The sequence below is a fragment of the Bacillus rossius genome, chromosome 1, assembly GCF_032445375.1.
Source record: "Bacillus rossius redtenbacheri isolate Brsri chromosome 1, Brsri_v3, whole genome shotgun sequence".
Taxonomy (NCBI): domain Eukaryota; kingdom Metazoa; phylum Arthropoda; class Insecta; order Phasmatodea; family Bacillidae; genus Bacillus; species Bacillus rossius.
In genome coordinates this window covers 380,107,621-380,123,378 of record NC_086330.1, presented here as the reverse complement: position 1 = coordinate 380,123,378, position 15,758 = coordinate 380,107,621, and the positions used below count along the sequence as shown (strand labels likewise).

General features: G+C 38.8%; 1 protein-coding gene across 1 annotated transcript in view; it reads left to right on the top strand.

Annotated features, from left to right (window-relative positions):
- Positions 1–1,157: 1,157 nt before the first annotated feature.
- The window catches only part of LOC134528588 (dipeptidyl aminopeptidase-like protein 6), a 226,063-nt gene continuing 211,462 nt past the window's right edge, over positions 1,158–15,758 (top strand). The window contains exon 1 of the mRNA XM_063362340.1: positions 1,158–1,347. Within this exon, the coding sequence (XP_063218410.1) occupies positions 1,315–1,347 (33 nt within the window). The 5' untranslated portion in view covers positions 1,158–1,314. The remainder of the gene's footprint in view (positions 1,348–15,758) is intronic.

The window sequence follows — 15,758 nt, the reverse complement described above, 5'->3', positions numbered from 1 at the left end:
ACGCTCATGAATAATGAAGTCGCGTTGAGGACTAAGCCATCGCCTTCTAGACAACTTTGCCTCATGAGTAGGGACCGGAAAAATTCGCGATTTCGTTGACCTCTAGGATAGACTACAAACATCTACATACTTGGACAAATACCACCTGCTCATTGGCTACTAACTCCTGAGACCTGTCAAAAAGAATGTTAGTGATTTGATACATCTTTTGTTAAGGGTTCTTCACTGGCTCAGGGTCCTCCAGATAAAATGTGGTCCAAACACAGAAGCAGCATGAAGGTAACCGGTCCCTAGTCATAACTTACAAAACACACAAGATATAATTTTATATGTATGAAGTAGCTTGGCTTCTGGGTTGTAGCCGTGTCCTTGGCAAATAATTCACCGACTTTTTCGGTCGACATTGCAGTCGCCATCATCAGGGAGCAGTTACATACTGCTCCCTGATGATGGCGACCGAAATGTCGGTTAAATTATTTGCCAAGGACGCGGCTACAACCCAGAAGCCAAGCTATACTTCAGAAATTGGCCGTGAAAAACCTGCGAACATTACTAATTTTATATGTTTCGCCTGTTCTGAGTTACGTTTGTTCTAACTCGTGATTGTTCTGCGTTATTTGTTTCGGCTTCGTGTGTTTGTACCGTTGTGACAGTTTCTAAGTCGCGTGGTTCCTAAGTCACGTGCGGATCCGCTCGAACACACACGATCACCGGAAAAATTCGCGGGTTCATTTCACGATATGCCAGAAATCCAAAACAACTGTATCTTTATATTGCTTCTGTGATTGACTCACAATTTATCTGAAGGACTCTGAGCCAATGTAAAACCTTCGACCAAAAATGAGTATCGAATCGCAAGCTTCCCAGTTGACAGGTGTCACGAGTCAGTAGCCAATGAGCAGGTGGCATTTGCCCGAGTGTGAAAGGGGATTGTGGAGTGTATCCTAGAGGCCGTCGAAATCGCGAATTTTTCCGGTCTATTAACGATCAACAGCGCGCGCGGATTGAGACCAGCTGGTGCGGCGTCGCGGAGGTTGGCGGCCCTGCGCGCCGGCGGTGGAGGGGGGGGGGGGCGCGGTGCAGGGGAAGGGATGAGGAGCTGGAGTGGGGGGAAGGAGGGGAGGGCCCGCCGGACCAGTTGCAGTCCAGCCGGCGCCGAGGGCGGTCGACTCCACCACCGGCGCCTCGCCCGCCATGACACAGCGGCCCCGCGCGGCCGCAGCAGCTGTCCGGTCGACGCGCGCCCAGTAGCCAGCTGCAGCTGCGATGGAGCGTCGCGGCGCCGACTGAAGCGTCGCAGCCCGCGGCCCGCCAATGGCGGACGCCGACCACAACTTCGACGACGAGGTGAGTCTCTCTCGGCGGGGAGCGCACCGACGTTTCAGCTGACGTCGCGGTCGTCATCTTCAGGGCAGCAGTCTCCCACGGGGGACAGAAACGTCGGCGAACCATTCCCCCCCCCCCCCCCCGTGCTAGCCAGAACCCTCGAGCAAGCAACCTCGGACAATGTTTTTTTTTGTACGCAAATTAATATATATATATATAGAAGGATCTGTGTCGTATGTAGGCCCTAAATAAAATAAACAAATACCTTTATCAATCTGTTTTTTTACGTAGAAAAAAATAACGCAATCATCAAACTTAATTTGCATGCTACAGTAAAACAACGTCGATACAATATACAACATCATGTAAAACAAAAGGATTTCCTTGGGATTTTACCGCTGTTTTTTTTTTAAATAATTGTTGGGTGTAACACCATCGGCTCCGAGACCTCTGACCTAGCATAGTCCAGAAGAAAATCAGCGGCGGCCATTGCTGAAAGAAAAAAAAAGGGGGGGGGGGGGCAAGGGCGCCCATATGATAATTTGTAGGGGGGGGCCAGACTTAGGGGTATGAAGTATTTTTAATATTTTGGAAGACAACTGCGGCTTGTTACTAGCCATAAAATAGTTCCAGTTCTGACCCTATTAAAATTTTTTGTCCTGTTACTAAAATACTAGACTACAGTACTCATTCGCCATAAAAAATCTATATTGGCTACTTTATTAATTAATTATTAACTATTTTATTGAAACAAATGAATTTTTAGCAACAAAAATGCAGGAATACAGTCCTTATACTTTTGCAGCGTCTCGGGTACACGGATATCAAGAATACAGTCCTTCAACTAATTGCTCTCTTTACCCATAAATAAATGTCGCGTACAAATTAAATTAAAATAATTATAAAGTTTAAAAAGTGTTGGTCAAAAGATTCAACTTTGGGAGAGAAGCGATTTAAATATGTTATCACAGTCAGAAAACAGTTGTTTTTAAATGTAACACCTGAACTACGCTTATAATTATAGTCAAAAATTGTTTCACAATTAAATGTATATTACTATGTTTAGATATGAATCATAATTGCTTATCATTTAGAATTAGCACAGATGGATTCAGTAGTCGAGGACTATAAGTTTATTTAGTGATAGAAAAGCGCAGAAAAAATTAGTTTATTATTTAACTAGACAATTTAACCAAACAGTATTTAGAGGTTAAGGAATTAAGTGACACCAAAACCAATGAAAATAATCGAAAATTTCTAAATGCTGACATAACTCATATATCAGCTTTCCACAGAAGAGTTTAGTTCGGCGCAATTAATCCACACAAAACAACTGGACACTATGTCGACGCATATTTTAAGAATATAAGAAGATCCACGTCGCAGTATAATTTTTTTTTCGTGTCGTGTGGTGCGGGCCCCCATTTGTGGTGCGGGCCCATAGGCTACAGCCTAGATAGCCTGCGCGTAAATACGGCCCTGATAAACCCTTAAATAACATGTTCAGTACTTAACTTCAGAATTAAGAGTACATTAGAACCTCGATTTTACGGAGCCCGGACTCAACGAAGCCGCGATTTTACGAATACATTTTTCAGGAACCATCTAAAATTCGGAAAATTTGACACCAAAATATATTTAATAAAAAATTTAAAAAACTATGAAAACATATAAAAATATTAATTTTAATGCACAGCGTATTCATATTTTTAAGCTAATACTACATCCATTTACCGTTAGTGAATATTGTATACGTTATTGCGTCATCAAACTCAAAATCGAAAAGAAAAAAATGGACTAGGTACACTATTTGTCGCAAAGTTCGAAATTTCTTCGATTGAAAAATTATGTCAAGGCTGTAAAAATATTAATTTTACTGCAAATGAACTATACTCAACATTCCTTACCCATTCCAACATTTCCAGCTCGTGAGCATAGCAACTGAGCTTGAAACCTTGTGAAGCGTGAGAGAAAGAAACGATATTGAGTACCTAGCTACTTCCTCTCCTTTCCGCTAATATCCAGCAACCCATGCCATTAGGCATTATCTTGACATGTGTCGCATTCATTACCTTCGCTGCATCGGTTTCCCAGTAAAAAACGCTCAAAAATGGTATAAGTGACGCAGCAAGTAGACGTGACGAGCGGGTTTTTAACTAAGCTTTTTTTAACTTACTATACAAACAAATAATTCCCTATGGCTATCACAAATTCAAGGGCTTCTCGCACTAAAATGTACTGTGTTTTTAATGGATGTCTGTCGTTACAGAGCAGCGTTTTTCTTCACCAAATAAGCCTATGATTAGAGACCGTAAATATTCGTGGATTCCTTTCGAGACAGGCTGGAATCCAAACTCGTTTAGCTTAATGCTGCGTCAGTGATTGGACCGCAATTTACCTGAAGGACTCTGAGCCAATGGCAAACACTCAACAAAAGAAGTATCGAATCATAATAATCGCAATAAACAGGTGTCCCGAGTCGGTAGCCAATAGCCAGGTGATATTTGCCCGAGTACATAGAGAATCGTGGAGTATATCCTAGTGGTCATTGAAACCGCGAATTTTTCCAATCCCTACCTATGATCACTTTTATGAAACAATACAGGTGTACACTGAACTGTGTGCTTGTTCTCCTCGATTATGTTACTAAAAGTGCGTTCATTAATATTTTTCAAGCCGATCTGTTAAAGATTAACTGATAAATATGATAAGGTGAAGTCCATAAAAATGCAAGGCAGGGAATTCTTCCAGCCATGGGCGTAGATCCCGGGGGGGCCAGGGGGGCCCGGGCCCCCCTGGAATTAATGGGCCCCTCCTTGGGGGGGCCCACTTCGTGATTTTAAAGTTAATGGTGTACACAACATATATATCAGATTATTATTTACAACGACGACAGAAACTCTGACATGCTTTACATTCATACCTTCGAGTTCCGTAGTTATTTTCCCCTACCCCTTCTGCGAAAGCCATGGTATGGAGTTTTCCAGTGAGAACTTTGAAACCCTTAATTCCCAGAAAACGTTCATTCCAAAGGAAGAAGCTAGGGTAGGGTTCCGTTAGCATTTCCTCCCTATTGTTACCCACACTACCTTGTCATCTGAAACGACAGTATTATAGGTTTCAGGTAGTCTGTTTTTAAAGTGGTTTTGCTCTCGTGTGCCCCAGTCTTCTGCTTTCTTGGCAAACATCAACATGGATAAGTTCGTGACGCGGAAGAAATGGAAAACATAATCTGATTCTCACCTGATAAGCTTGATTGTTTTATAAGTAGTGACTATTATTTAGGTAATATATATTTTATTTAAGTGATTATGTAACGTTATTTTTTCCAGTAAATAAACAACTTAATACTTTAACAGTAATTATAGCAGAATTTAGTTTATTTACGAACTGAAACTTATATACCATTTTCTGGAATTTTTTAGCTCATCTCCATTCTGTAAGGCTAGCTGCTCTGTACGTTACATGTGAATATACATGGAATAATTTTTTTCCTCGTCAATATGGAATTTAAAATCACTCCCCTTTTATTATCAAACGATAATTTTCACAATTCATGGCCGATAATCACTTTATAACATTTGTTATTTGATAACTGCAACACTGCACGAGTAAACAGAAGTAAGAGTGAGAAAGAAGTATTTAAACGTTACACATCCGTATTTAAGTTAATAAGGAAGCAAACGCGTCTCTTTAATAACTAATCAAGAGGCATATTTTAACTAAATAATTCACTGCCAAAATACTGATTATACTAAATATAAGCCGAGAAATGTATGTGGTTCAATTAGCTGTAGGATAAATTTCATAGTTCTATCTCCGAGATTTTTCATTTGTGTCATTAAATTTTTTTTTTCTTTTTTACCTGGTTGATGCCTTTACTAAATAAAATAGTCTTTAAGAGTTTTAATATGATTCGATCGTTCATTTGATGTTGATCCGTTTATTAGCTGTGGCGCTTTGGGTTTTTAGGGCGCAGTGTTATAGCGGCAACAGAAATACATCATTTGTGAAATTTTATTCTGTTTTCACGTTTGTTGTATGGGAGCCCCCCTTAAATATTTGTTTTATTTTAATTTAATCATTTATTTTTAAATTGAAATTAGAATAAACACTTTTGGAAAATGGTAATGTATGGGTGGGGTGTTATCTATTTGCATTATATTCACGTATATTATTTTTATAGATTTTTTCATGGATATTTTATGTATTTAGGTTAGCAAATTATTCAAACATGTTTGAGAGATCACTTCTATAGTCATTAATTGATAATTACTAAAACATATGTTGCTCTGCTTTATTGTTAATATCACTTACGTAAAAATAAAGTGTATAACATACGAGCTTAATATCCAGAGAAGACTTGTTTCGGTTGACCTCTAGCGCAAAATTCTTAAATTAAATTCACGGGCCCCCCCTGGAAATCCTACAGATTTGCGCCCATGCTTCCAGCTCATCAACCCTACCCTGGATAGTCTCGTCTGTGTTCAGTCGTCTCTGGCAAGGAGTGGACAAGTTTGCAAACTCAAATATAAATTTATTTTAGTAGCACGCGTCTTACGAAAAGGAAATATATCCAAGAAAGGCATGTCGGACAACCTACTGTCACCACACAAAAGTTAACATGATGCAATGCGTGGTGCAACTGTGTTTAGTCGCTGTGATGTCACTTTTATATCACTCGTGCAATGAGGCAAGTTGTGGAATGCTAAAAAAATAAGGGGAACGCAGGGGAGGGTAGAGGGAAGACGGCAGTCATTGTTTTTACTATTTTATATTATATATATATTCCGTTCAATAAATTATAACATGTATCTTCACGGGGTGGGGTGTTTAAAATTTTATGAAGATAACGATTTTACGAATGCAATCCAAGCGACCGTGAGCGTACGTAAAATCGAGATTCCAGTGTAAATTGCTTCCGAGTCTACTGAAGGTAGCGGAATCCTTATCCCTTTAAACACTTTTGAAGGGGAAAAAGTGGTTTTCCTCTAAATTCAAAATTCCAACATAAATTTTACGTTGTAGACTTTTCTGAACAATAATTCTTATTTGAGTAACTTTAAAGGTGTTAGCTTACCTTAAAATTTGTGAATATTCTGAGCGGATGTGACGAATGAGGAAAACTAAGAAACACTACATAATAACAATGGTTTTTATCTTTACACTTTTCACTGATTTATTTACACTTAAGTTATCTTTACTGACTGAATACACTAAACTAAATCTAGACCAGATGCATAAAACTGTAGACCTAAAGACTATTGAAAAATCTGTTTTGAGATGTTATTTGTGAACATACACATTATTATGACGAAAAAGTAGCAAAACATTTCGCCGTCTACAAGTACATGTCAACTGTCGCGTCGTCTAACTCTGACTTGTCTAAATCTGTTGCGTTGTGTTATCGAGTGAGCTTGGGCAGGATTACGAAGGGGAATGACTCGCCACGGGCGTTGCGCTTGAACAGCGTTTTCTCCCTGTTCACAACACCTTATATCGCAGCAGCAGAAACTAATGCTTCAACTAACATAAAAAATGAAGTAGACATGTAAAAAACGATATACAATAATATCTTCGTGTTGAACCACTTCTACATAATACCGAATTTAAATAATTTTCTTTAAAGTAAAACACCTGACTACACTATATTTTTTTTCCTTCCCTGAAAGCTAGGGGGGGGCCACGGCCCCCCCCTGCCCCCGGGTATGGGCGCCCTTGGGGGGGGGTGGTTGGTCTGCAAGGTCGGTTTACGGACGATAATTTTACGTGATAACGTCATTAGAAAACATTGATGAAAAATTGCATACTTATTAATTTTTCAAATATTTTTTACAGATTTATGCAAATTTAATTTAAATAATTTCTTTAAATATAATCACGAACAATTATTATAAAAAAACCCGCCTTAACCTGTTTTATATTATAGAAGATTTTGTCGCACGGTGGTTGGCCGGTTCTTGCACGCTCGGCTCAGGCGGAACGTGACAATTTTTCGTGCGTGCAGACGGCGTTCATCGATTTATAAGAAGTTATCACGTCAAAAAAAATATTGAACGAGCTGTATCGTATAAATATAAAATAAACAAAAATCTTTATTAATCTGTTTTGTACGTAGAAAAAAAATACAATCATCAAACTTATTTTGCATGCTACAGTAAACCAACGTTGATACAAAATACAGCATCATGCAAAAAAAAAAAAAAGGTTTTCCCGGGGATTAAATATCGTTGAACTGTGATCGTAGAGACCGGAAAAATTCGCGTATTCATTCGGCAATAGGCTAAAAATTCAAGCACATATACCTTTTAGATGATTTTATTGTTATTGGCTTACTGTTCATCTGGACGAATCTCAACCAATTATAAACCTTCAACCAAAGAAAGATCGAATCACAGACTAAACCAGCTGAGACGATTCACAAGTCAGCAGCCAATGAACTGGTGTTTATTTGCCCGAGTGTACAGGGCAATGTGCAGTCTATCCTGAAGGCCGTCGAAACCGCGAATTTTTCCGGTCGCTAGTGATCGATAGAGACCGGAAGAATTCGCGCTTTCGATTGCCTACAGGATAGACTCCACAATCCCCTACACACTCAGGCAAATGCCACCTGCTCATTGGCTACTGACTCGTGACACCTGTCAACTGGGATGCTTGCGATTGGATACTTTTTTTTGGTTGAAGGTTTTTCATTGGCTCAAAGTAAGTACTTCAGATGAACAGTAAGCCAATCGCAGAAGCAATATAAAGGTACAGTTGTTTGGAGTCTAGCATATCGTGAGATGAACCCGCGATTTTTTGCGGTCCCTAGCTGATCGAGGACGAGGTTTGGAGACCCGGGCAGCGAGGTCGCTGTCTGGCCGCCGCTTCAACGCGACACAGACAAGGAGCTGGTTGGCTGGCGGCTGGCCGGGTTCCCGCTCGCACGGCGAGGGTAGTGCGCTCGCTCGCCGCGTGACCAGGCGCAGCGCGCAGCTCACTGGCACCCGCCGGGTCTGCGCGCACCGGCGTGACACTCTACACTCTACCTTGGCCTGCCGTTCTTATTCCAACAGAGAGATTTCTTAAATCTGTTTAAAATCAGTCTTAATGCCAAACTTCGTGAGGGTAAAAAATTGTCAGTGAACACATTAGAAAATGATATTATCTTTGAAAGATTTGTGCCATGGGAGTGCATGACTTGATGTAAGCTTTTGGACATACTCCATTGCTATGCACATGTATGTCTGCAGAAGAAAACTACAAAAAACCCAAAAGACAAAGACACAAATTAAGCAAAAAAAAAATTGCTGTTGTCAACAGGATATAAACACCACATAATATTCCATAACAGGAATATGGTCAACAAACAAAGGAAAACAAAGAAAAATGCACTAACAGAACGAAAAAAAAACCTGATGACAACAGCAATTTTTTTTGCTTAATTTGTGTTTTTGTCTTTTGGGTTTTTTTTTTTGTAGTTTTCTTCTACAGACATACATGTGCTTAGCAATGTCATGTGTACAAAAGCTTACATCAAGTCATTAGAAAATGAGTTACGCGTGTGTAAGTGAGCTTAGCTTCTTTAAGCTGGACTGACAATCATCCGCACGTCCATCAAGTGCTTTTTTTTCTCTTCATTTTAGTGCTGCCAACAGACCAAAAATCTTAAATACCGGTGAAAATTTATCCTGTATAGATATATTGCATTGACGATCACGAAAGTTAAGCACCTAAAAAAAAATATTTTTACTATAATTTTTTTTTGCTGTGATATTTATTAAAATATTTTCAGTCGTTAATAATATATAACATTTAATGGAAGCATACAAACAAATAAATATCCTTAAAAACTTACTAAGACAGTAAACGTCGCCGGCAATATGTGTCTCGCTGACATTTTGGAGGTTATTTCATCCGTACGTCCGTGAGGTTTTGACGGACGGACTGATGGAATCTCCCGGGCCATGTGATTGGCTGCAGGTCAGGTGACTGACGGACGGTTGCGAGTCCAGCTTTGTGATACGTTGGGCGCGAGCATTTTCCTAACAATTTGCGTTCGACACGTACATGACGTTCAGCGTGACTTAAAAGGCGGACGACGTTCAAAAATATTCGAGGGTTTTGTTTATTTAACTGAATGTTTCTTTCGAAAAACGTCGATTAAAAAAATGTCCTTGCGAATTGTGGTGGCTGTCGTGTGACTGTTGCGTGCGTGGTGGCGAGAAACTGTTCACAGCGAGGCGTGTGTTTTCCTCGTCGTGTTCGCACATTGCGTCGATTACGACGCAGGGTGTTGCAAGAGAGCGGTGGGAGCGCCTGAGGCTATGCAACCAGCCCGACCGAGCAGCCCCGGCATGCGACTGGTTGCCTACTTTCAGGCGCCCCCTCAGAGGGTCGTCGCGTCTCCGTAGACTGAGGGGTGCTGTCATAACTTAGAAACATACAAGATAGGATCTTCTAAGTTATGCCTGTTCTAAGTTGTGTGTTTCTAAGTTATGATAGTTCTAAGTTGTGTGGTTAGGCGTTGTGTGTTTCTAAGTTATGACAGTTCTAAGTTTCTGAATTGTGATAGCCCTAAGTTATGACTTTCTACGTTAAGACGTTTCTAAGTTGTGTGGTTCTGCGTTGCGTGTTTCTAAGTCATGACAGTTCTAAGTTGTGAAATTTCTAAGTTATGGCTTTCTAAGTTATGACTTTTCTAATTTGTGTGATTTTGCGTTTTGTGTTTCTAAGTTATGACAGTTCTAAGTTTGATCGTTCTTAGTTATGGCTTTCTAAGTTACGACGTTTCTAAGTTGTGTGATTCTGCGTTGTGTGTTTCTAAGTTACGACCGTTCTAACTTATGACAGTTCTAAGATATTGGATTTTTTCGAGGTTTCTAATTTATGACAGTTCTAAGTTGTGTGTTTCTAAGTTATGTGTGGTTCCTGTCGACTGGCACCTGCCCGCCGTGCGCTGCCTGCGCGGGAACTGGCGTGGTGCAGACGTCAGGGAAGAAGGCCTGTCAACGGGCTGGTCAGAGATGTGCCACACACAGGGAGGTGAGGGAGTGGATAGAGAGAGCAGGAGGTGAAAACTCAGGAAAAGTCTTCGGAAAGAGAAAGGAGAACAGAAAGCGAGGGGAAAAAATTTCGTTGGTTACAAGGACTATAGATAGAGACCGGAAAAATTCGCGGGTTCAATTATCTCCAGGATGAACTCCATAGTTATACGTACACTCGGTCAAATGCTACCCACTCATTAGCCGCCGTCTTGTGAGACGTCCCAACGTAGCAGCCTGTGATTCGTATAAAGTTTTGGTCGGGTGTTTCTCACTGGCCCAGAGTCATCCAGGTGAGTTGTGAGCCAATAGCAGAGGCAAGCACTGAGGTATAACAATTTGTATTTTAGTCTATCGAGAAATGAATTCGTAATTTTTTCCGGTCTCTAACTATAGAGTATTGGAATAGTTTAGAGGAGGAGAAGGTAACACACACGAATGTGGTACAGTCCGGAAGGAGGATAAGGGAAAAGAAAGTAGACAGGTCTGTTTTCCACAGGACTTATGCTCAACTGCAGCAGAATTTCGATTCACGTGTAAAAATTAACCTACTGGCAGGAGGCGTGGCTGCAAAAATAAATTGTAAAATTACATCATCTTGAGTCAAGCCTTATTACCTTATTTTTAATAAATTTGAAGCATTTGATGCTTACTTTCCCCATAAATCTGTATCTTGATTAAAAAAAAAGGGTTCTAAGAGAAAATAAACATTTTTTCGTTGTCATAATGTTGTAACGACATGCATATTAAAACACATGCATAGTTCATACCGGTCATATCGTCTTTCTTCTATCGGACTGGCGTGACAACAACGGCCAGATTTTCACACAACAAAAATCTTGAGCTGTAGTGTTCAAGTCTCAAGAGTGTTTGCCTTTAGCAGCACGCGTCTCATACCCGCTCGTGATTACTTTGGTCCTTTACACTCCTCTTGTGTTTTCGGACGGAATATAAAATAAAACTGAGGATCAGTAGAATAAATTAGAAATTAATAGGAATGAATAGACTACTAGTAAGAGTACAACATCTCATTCGATAAGGCGATAAGAATAAATATGACACGATGACGAAAAGGCTATGTACTTGGAGATAATGAGAAACAATTTTAATCTGATTTTAATTTAGACGTCATGGGGAGGAAATAAGCACGAAATTGGACTAAATTTCTATGTGAGAAGAAGGAACCAAGACCAATAATTAGCAAGAACAGGGATAATATCACCCCATATAGAAAATAAGACTTTAAGTAAAGGATAAGGACGCAAGAGAATCGGAAAATTTGAAGAATAGAAAACACGATCCTTAGAATAACGTAACAGGGATTATATAAGTATAGGTGTTTTACCAAGACGTGTCATTTATTGGGAATAATTTAACATGATACCTTAGTACGTATGTACACCCATTTAAAGGGGTAGTTGCCAATCATTAGATTGCTATGTATTTTTTTGCTTATAATTGACATTGCATTATAAAATTATAATATAAGAACAAGTAATTGTAAAGAGGGTTGAACTTATTCAATAAGAGCTTACTGTATTATTTTTAATAACTAAAGGAAAATTTATGTTTTAACCCTCGAATAAACTGATAACATGTAATTTTGTACTAAACAAATTAAAAATAACTAACCATTTTTAATCCTTAAAACTAAAAAAAAAAATATTATTTCCCCTAGAATATTTAGAAAATTAAATTGTTTAGCGATTTATAAATGATGTACTAAATTTGAATACTTTTACGACAAAATCTTCATACCAACTGTTCTCAGTTTATGAATAGTTGAATTATAAACTGATATTTAAGGTTATCAAAACACTAAAAATATTTATCCAATTGATCAAACTATTAAAAAACCATCAAAGAATGTTATCATATTAATTTAACTCAAATCGTGAAAGAAAACACTACAGAAGCAATAAAATATAGGAAACCACCCTTTCAGTTGCATGCTGTGTGTGCTAGCTTCTCAAACAAATGGAAATTGATGATTTAAATAGACAGGAAAAAATCGCGGATTCATTTCGTGATGGACTAAAATTCAAATACGCACAGGACTCTAAACTTTGAGCTCTTTTGCTATTGGCTCACTGTTCATCTTGACGACTCTGGGCCAACGAGAAACTCCCAACCCAAGAAGTATCGAATCACAGGCAACCCATTTCAGACGGCTCACAAGTCAGTAGCATGTGAACTGCGTAGTCTATCCTGAAGGTAATAGAAGCTGCGAATTTTTTCTGTTATAAAATGAAATTATCACTTTTTCACTCCCTTAGGGATGGAATTTCGTATTAATATGGGGTCTATGTGTTAATACAGGTTATAAGCTAGCTGTAGGCCAAATTTCATTCAAATCCATTCTGTAGTTTTTACGTGAAAGAGTAACAAACATCCATTCATCCATCCATACTTACAAACTTTCACGTTTATAATATTAGTAGGATTAATGGGTAAAAAAAAGGCAGGGTTCAACTACTTTTTTCCTCCCAGAACGCGGTATTATTTCATTGTTTTAGGGCGTCTTGTTTGGATTCGTCACTGTATGAGTTTTGAATTCGACGGCTGCTTGCAAATTTTTTATGACTTGATATTTGCTACATAACAGAGACCAATTTGAAACAGTTCGGGACACGTCCACCAGGGGACCGAGATGCATTGCTTCAGTCGTTACCATTGGTGTTGAAATTCGACTACACTCTATATACACTGTCTATGGGCAGGTGAAGTAAGAGACGGGAAGCCTAAGATGTACATCAAGTTATGTCCCTGCCCGAACACGCCCGAATATTCACCTTCGGCCAACCTCGGGTTTATTTATATATATTTTTATTTTAATGTAGCTATACTAACCTAACTAACCGTCCATAGTGTTTTAAAGTGTTTTAATGTAGCTAACCTAACCGACCACTTTTAATATTGAATTCATTTTTCCTGCGCAAAAATAAAACAAATCCTGAGGTTGGCCGAAGGTGAATATTCGGGCGTGTTCGGGCAGGGACAGAACTTGATGTACATCTTAGGCATCTCAGTAAGAGACGCGTCAAGCATGTGCTACCAACCCCTTCCGCTTGAAAAAAAATTTTCTTGCTCTCCGTCGCAGTTTAATGTCTTCAATCTCCGATTCCTGCTCTCTCTCTCTCTCTCTCTCTCTCTCTCTCTTCTCTTCTCTTCGCCATTTTCTTTCCGGTTCTTAGTCGCTGGGTCACGTTCGTGTTCCGGACTCGGTCGCGTGTTTGTAAGTTGGCATCACTGCAGCAGAAACCACTCCCCTCCTTCCCTTCGTCGACGAGCTTCCTCTGCGTGGTTCAGAAGCTGTATTTCTTAAAGAAAAGCAATTTAGGAACTGCATGTCCAGGAAAGGAAAAAAAAATACAATTGAGCTTGAGATTTTTAGTACCGTGCGTGTTATGCATCTGCAAGTACCTACATTACGGTTTCCTGAAATAAAAACACTTTTAAGTTTAATCTACGTTCGTCATGGTGTAAAAAGTTTTTAAAAACAACCTAATAACTACAACACGAAAACGTTTGCTAACCACAATAATTATAAGTATAACGTTCAAGAATTGGCTAGTGTGAATAGTCAATATTTTATTTGTTTATTATTTTATTTTTTAGCCAGGTTGGTTATGCTGTCGCTTGAAAAACGCAGGATGTACTACTGTTGGTGTCCTCATTTCGAATCAATTTAGATCTTGCTTCCAAGTGTTTATACATTATTATTTGATTTTGATAGTGCCTGTTGACATCTAAAACATTTAATAGTAACTTTAAATATGATCACGTTGACACCATCCTGCGCTGCCTGCTAGTTGAAAACACCGTCATTGGAAACGTTTATGTTATTTTTGACTTGACAACGTCTGCTGCAGCACGAAAAAGTGTCCCGTTAATCACATTGTTCCGTTACGCTGTCCCGTTACGCTCATTGAACGCTTGCGCCGCATCTATCTCTCTTCCACTCGACTGTTTATAAAGTGAAGTGAAAAGTTAATGTGGTTTTCATTGCTTATTACAACAACAATTTCGGCAATAAAGGTTAAATGTTCTTGCATTTTAAAAATCTGATTACTAGTATAATTTCAAGTATTTATTCTTTTACTATTAAAATAAAAATGATTCAATTTTATTCATAAAGTATGCAATCATTTCATCAATGTTTTGTTATGACGTCACGTTAAACTATCGTCCGTAAACCGAATTTACAGACAACCAATTTTTTTTTGTTTCATTCCAACATGTTGAGTAAAATAGGAAATGTTGTTTGTGAAACAAGCTTTGATATTTGCCAGGCAGTTATGGCTTATGACGTTTTTTTGATGACATGCAAATAAAAACCTTTTTTCAAAGCTTCTTTGAATACAACGTACAACATTTTCGGAACTTAATAAATACAATTTTTTAAAAACCAGTGGGTAAATCAGTCATTTGGGTCTTTATGACGTAGCAAAAATTTTCATGCACCTATTAGTTGGTAACAGAAAGTATTCCTGGTCACATTAAATAAATAAGTGCAGCGAAGGAGGAGGAAAAAAATGGGGGAAAAATTAATAAAGTATGATGCCCTTACTGCAAAACTAAGATCAAGGAATCGGTCAGAATAAACGTGGAAATAAGAGCGAAAAATTAACGAGGAGCGACTTTTTTTTTTAATTACTCCTGACGTTCGTTTGTTACTAATTTTGAGTTAGATTCTTGTGTTTTTTAATAACTACCTATAACAGTAGACAAGTTAATTTTCAGAAATGGGCAGACAAAGTTCAGCCCGTTATTATTAGAGACCGGAAAAATTCGCGGATTCTTTCGGCGATAGGCTAGAAGTCAAATACATATACCTTTTAGATGATTTTGCTATTGGCTTACTGTTCATCTGTACGAATCTCAACCAATTATAAACCCTCAACCAAAGAAGGATCGAATCACAGGCAAACCAGCTGAGACGACTCACAAGTCAGCAGCCAGTGAACTGGCGTTATTTGCCCGAGTGTACAGGGGAATGTGCAGTCTATCCTGAAGGCTATTGAAACCGCGAATTTTTCCGGTCCCTAGTAATTATACTTAAACTGCTTTGAGGTGCGGTCTCGCGTGCTGAGATGGTAACTTCATTTTTTTATCATTAATATTTACCTATTAAAGTATTTTCCTTTTAATTTATTACGATAGCTCTCTTGAAATTTTTTTTTTTGGGTCACGAATCTTCTCATCAGATATTTGCAATACGTTATTTTGGAGATGCAAAAGGTCACTAAGAGATCACACTACTCCCACTACTGATTCTCGAATGTTCTAGACGGATCTTCACACCAGTTCACATAATCGATAAATAACCGATTTCCGGGATTTATTCTTCTTCTTGCTAAATCCGGAGTTGGTAACACTGAATTCTATGCTGTTTTGGAATGAAGTCCC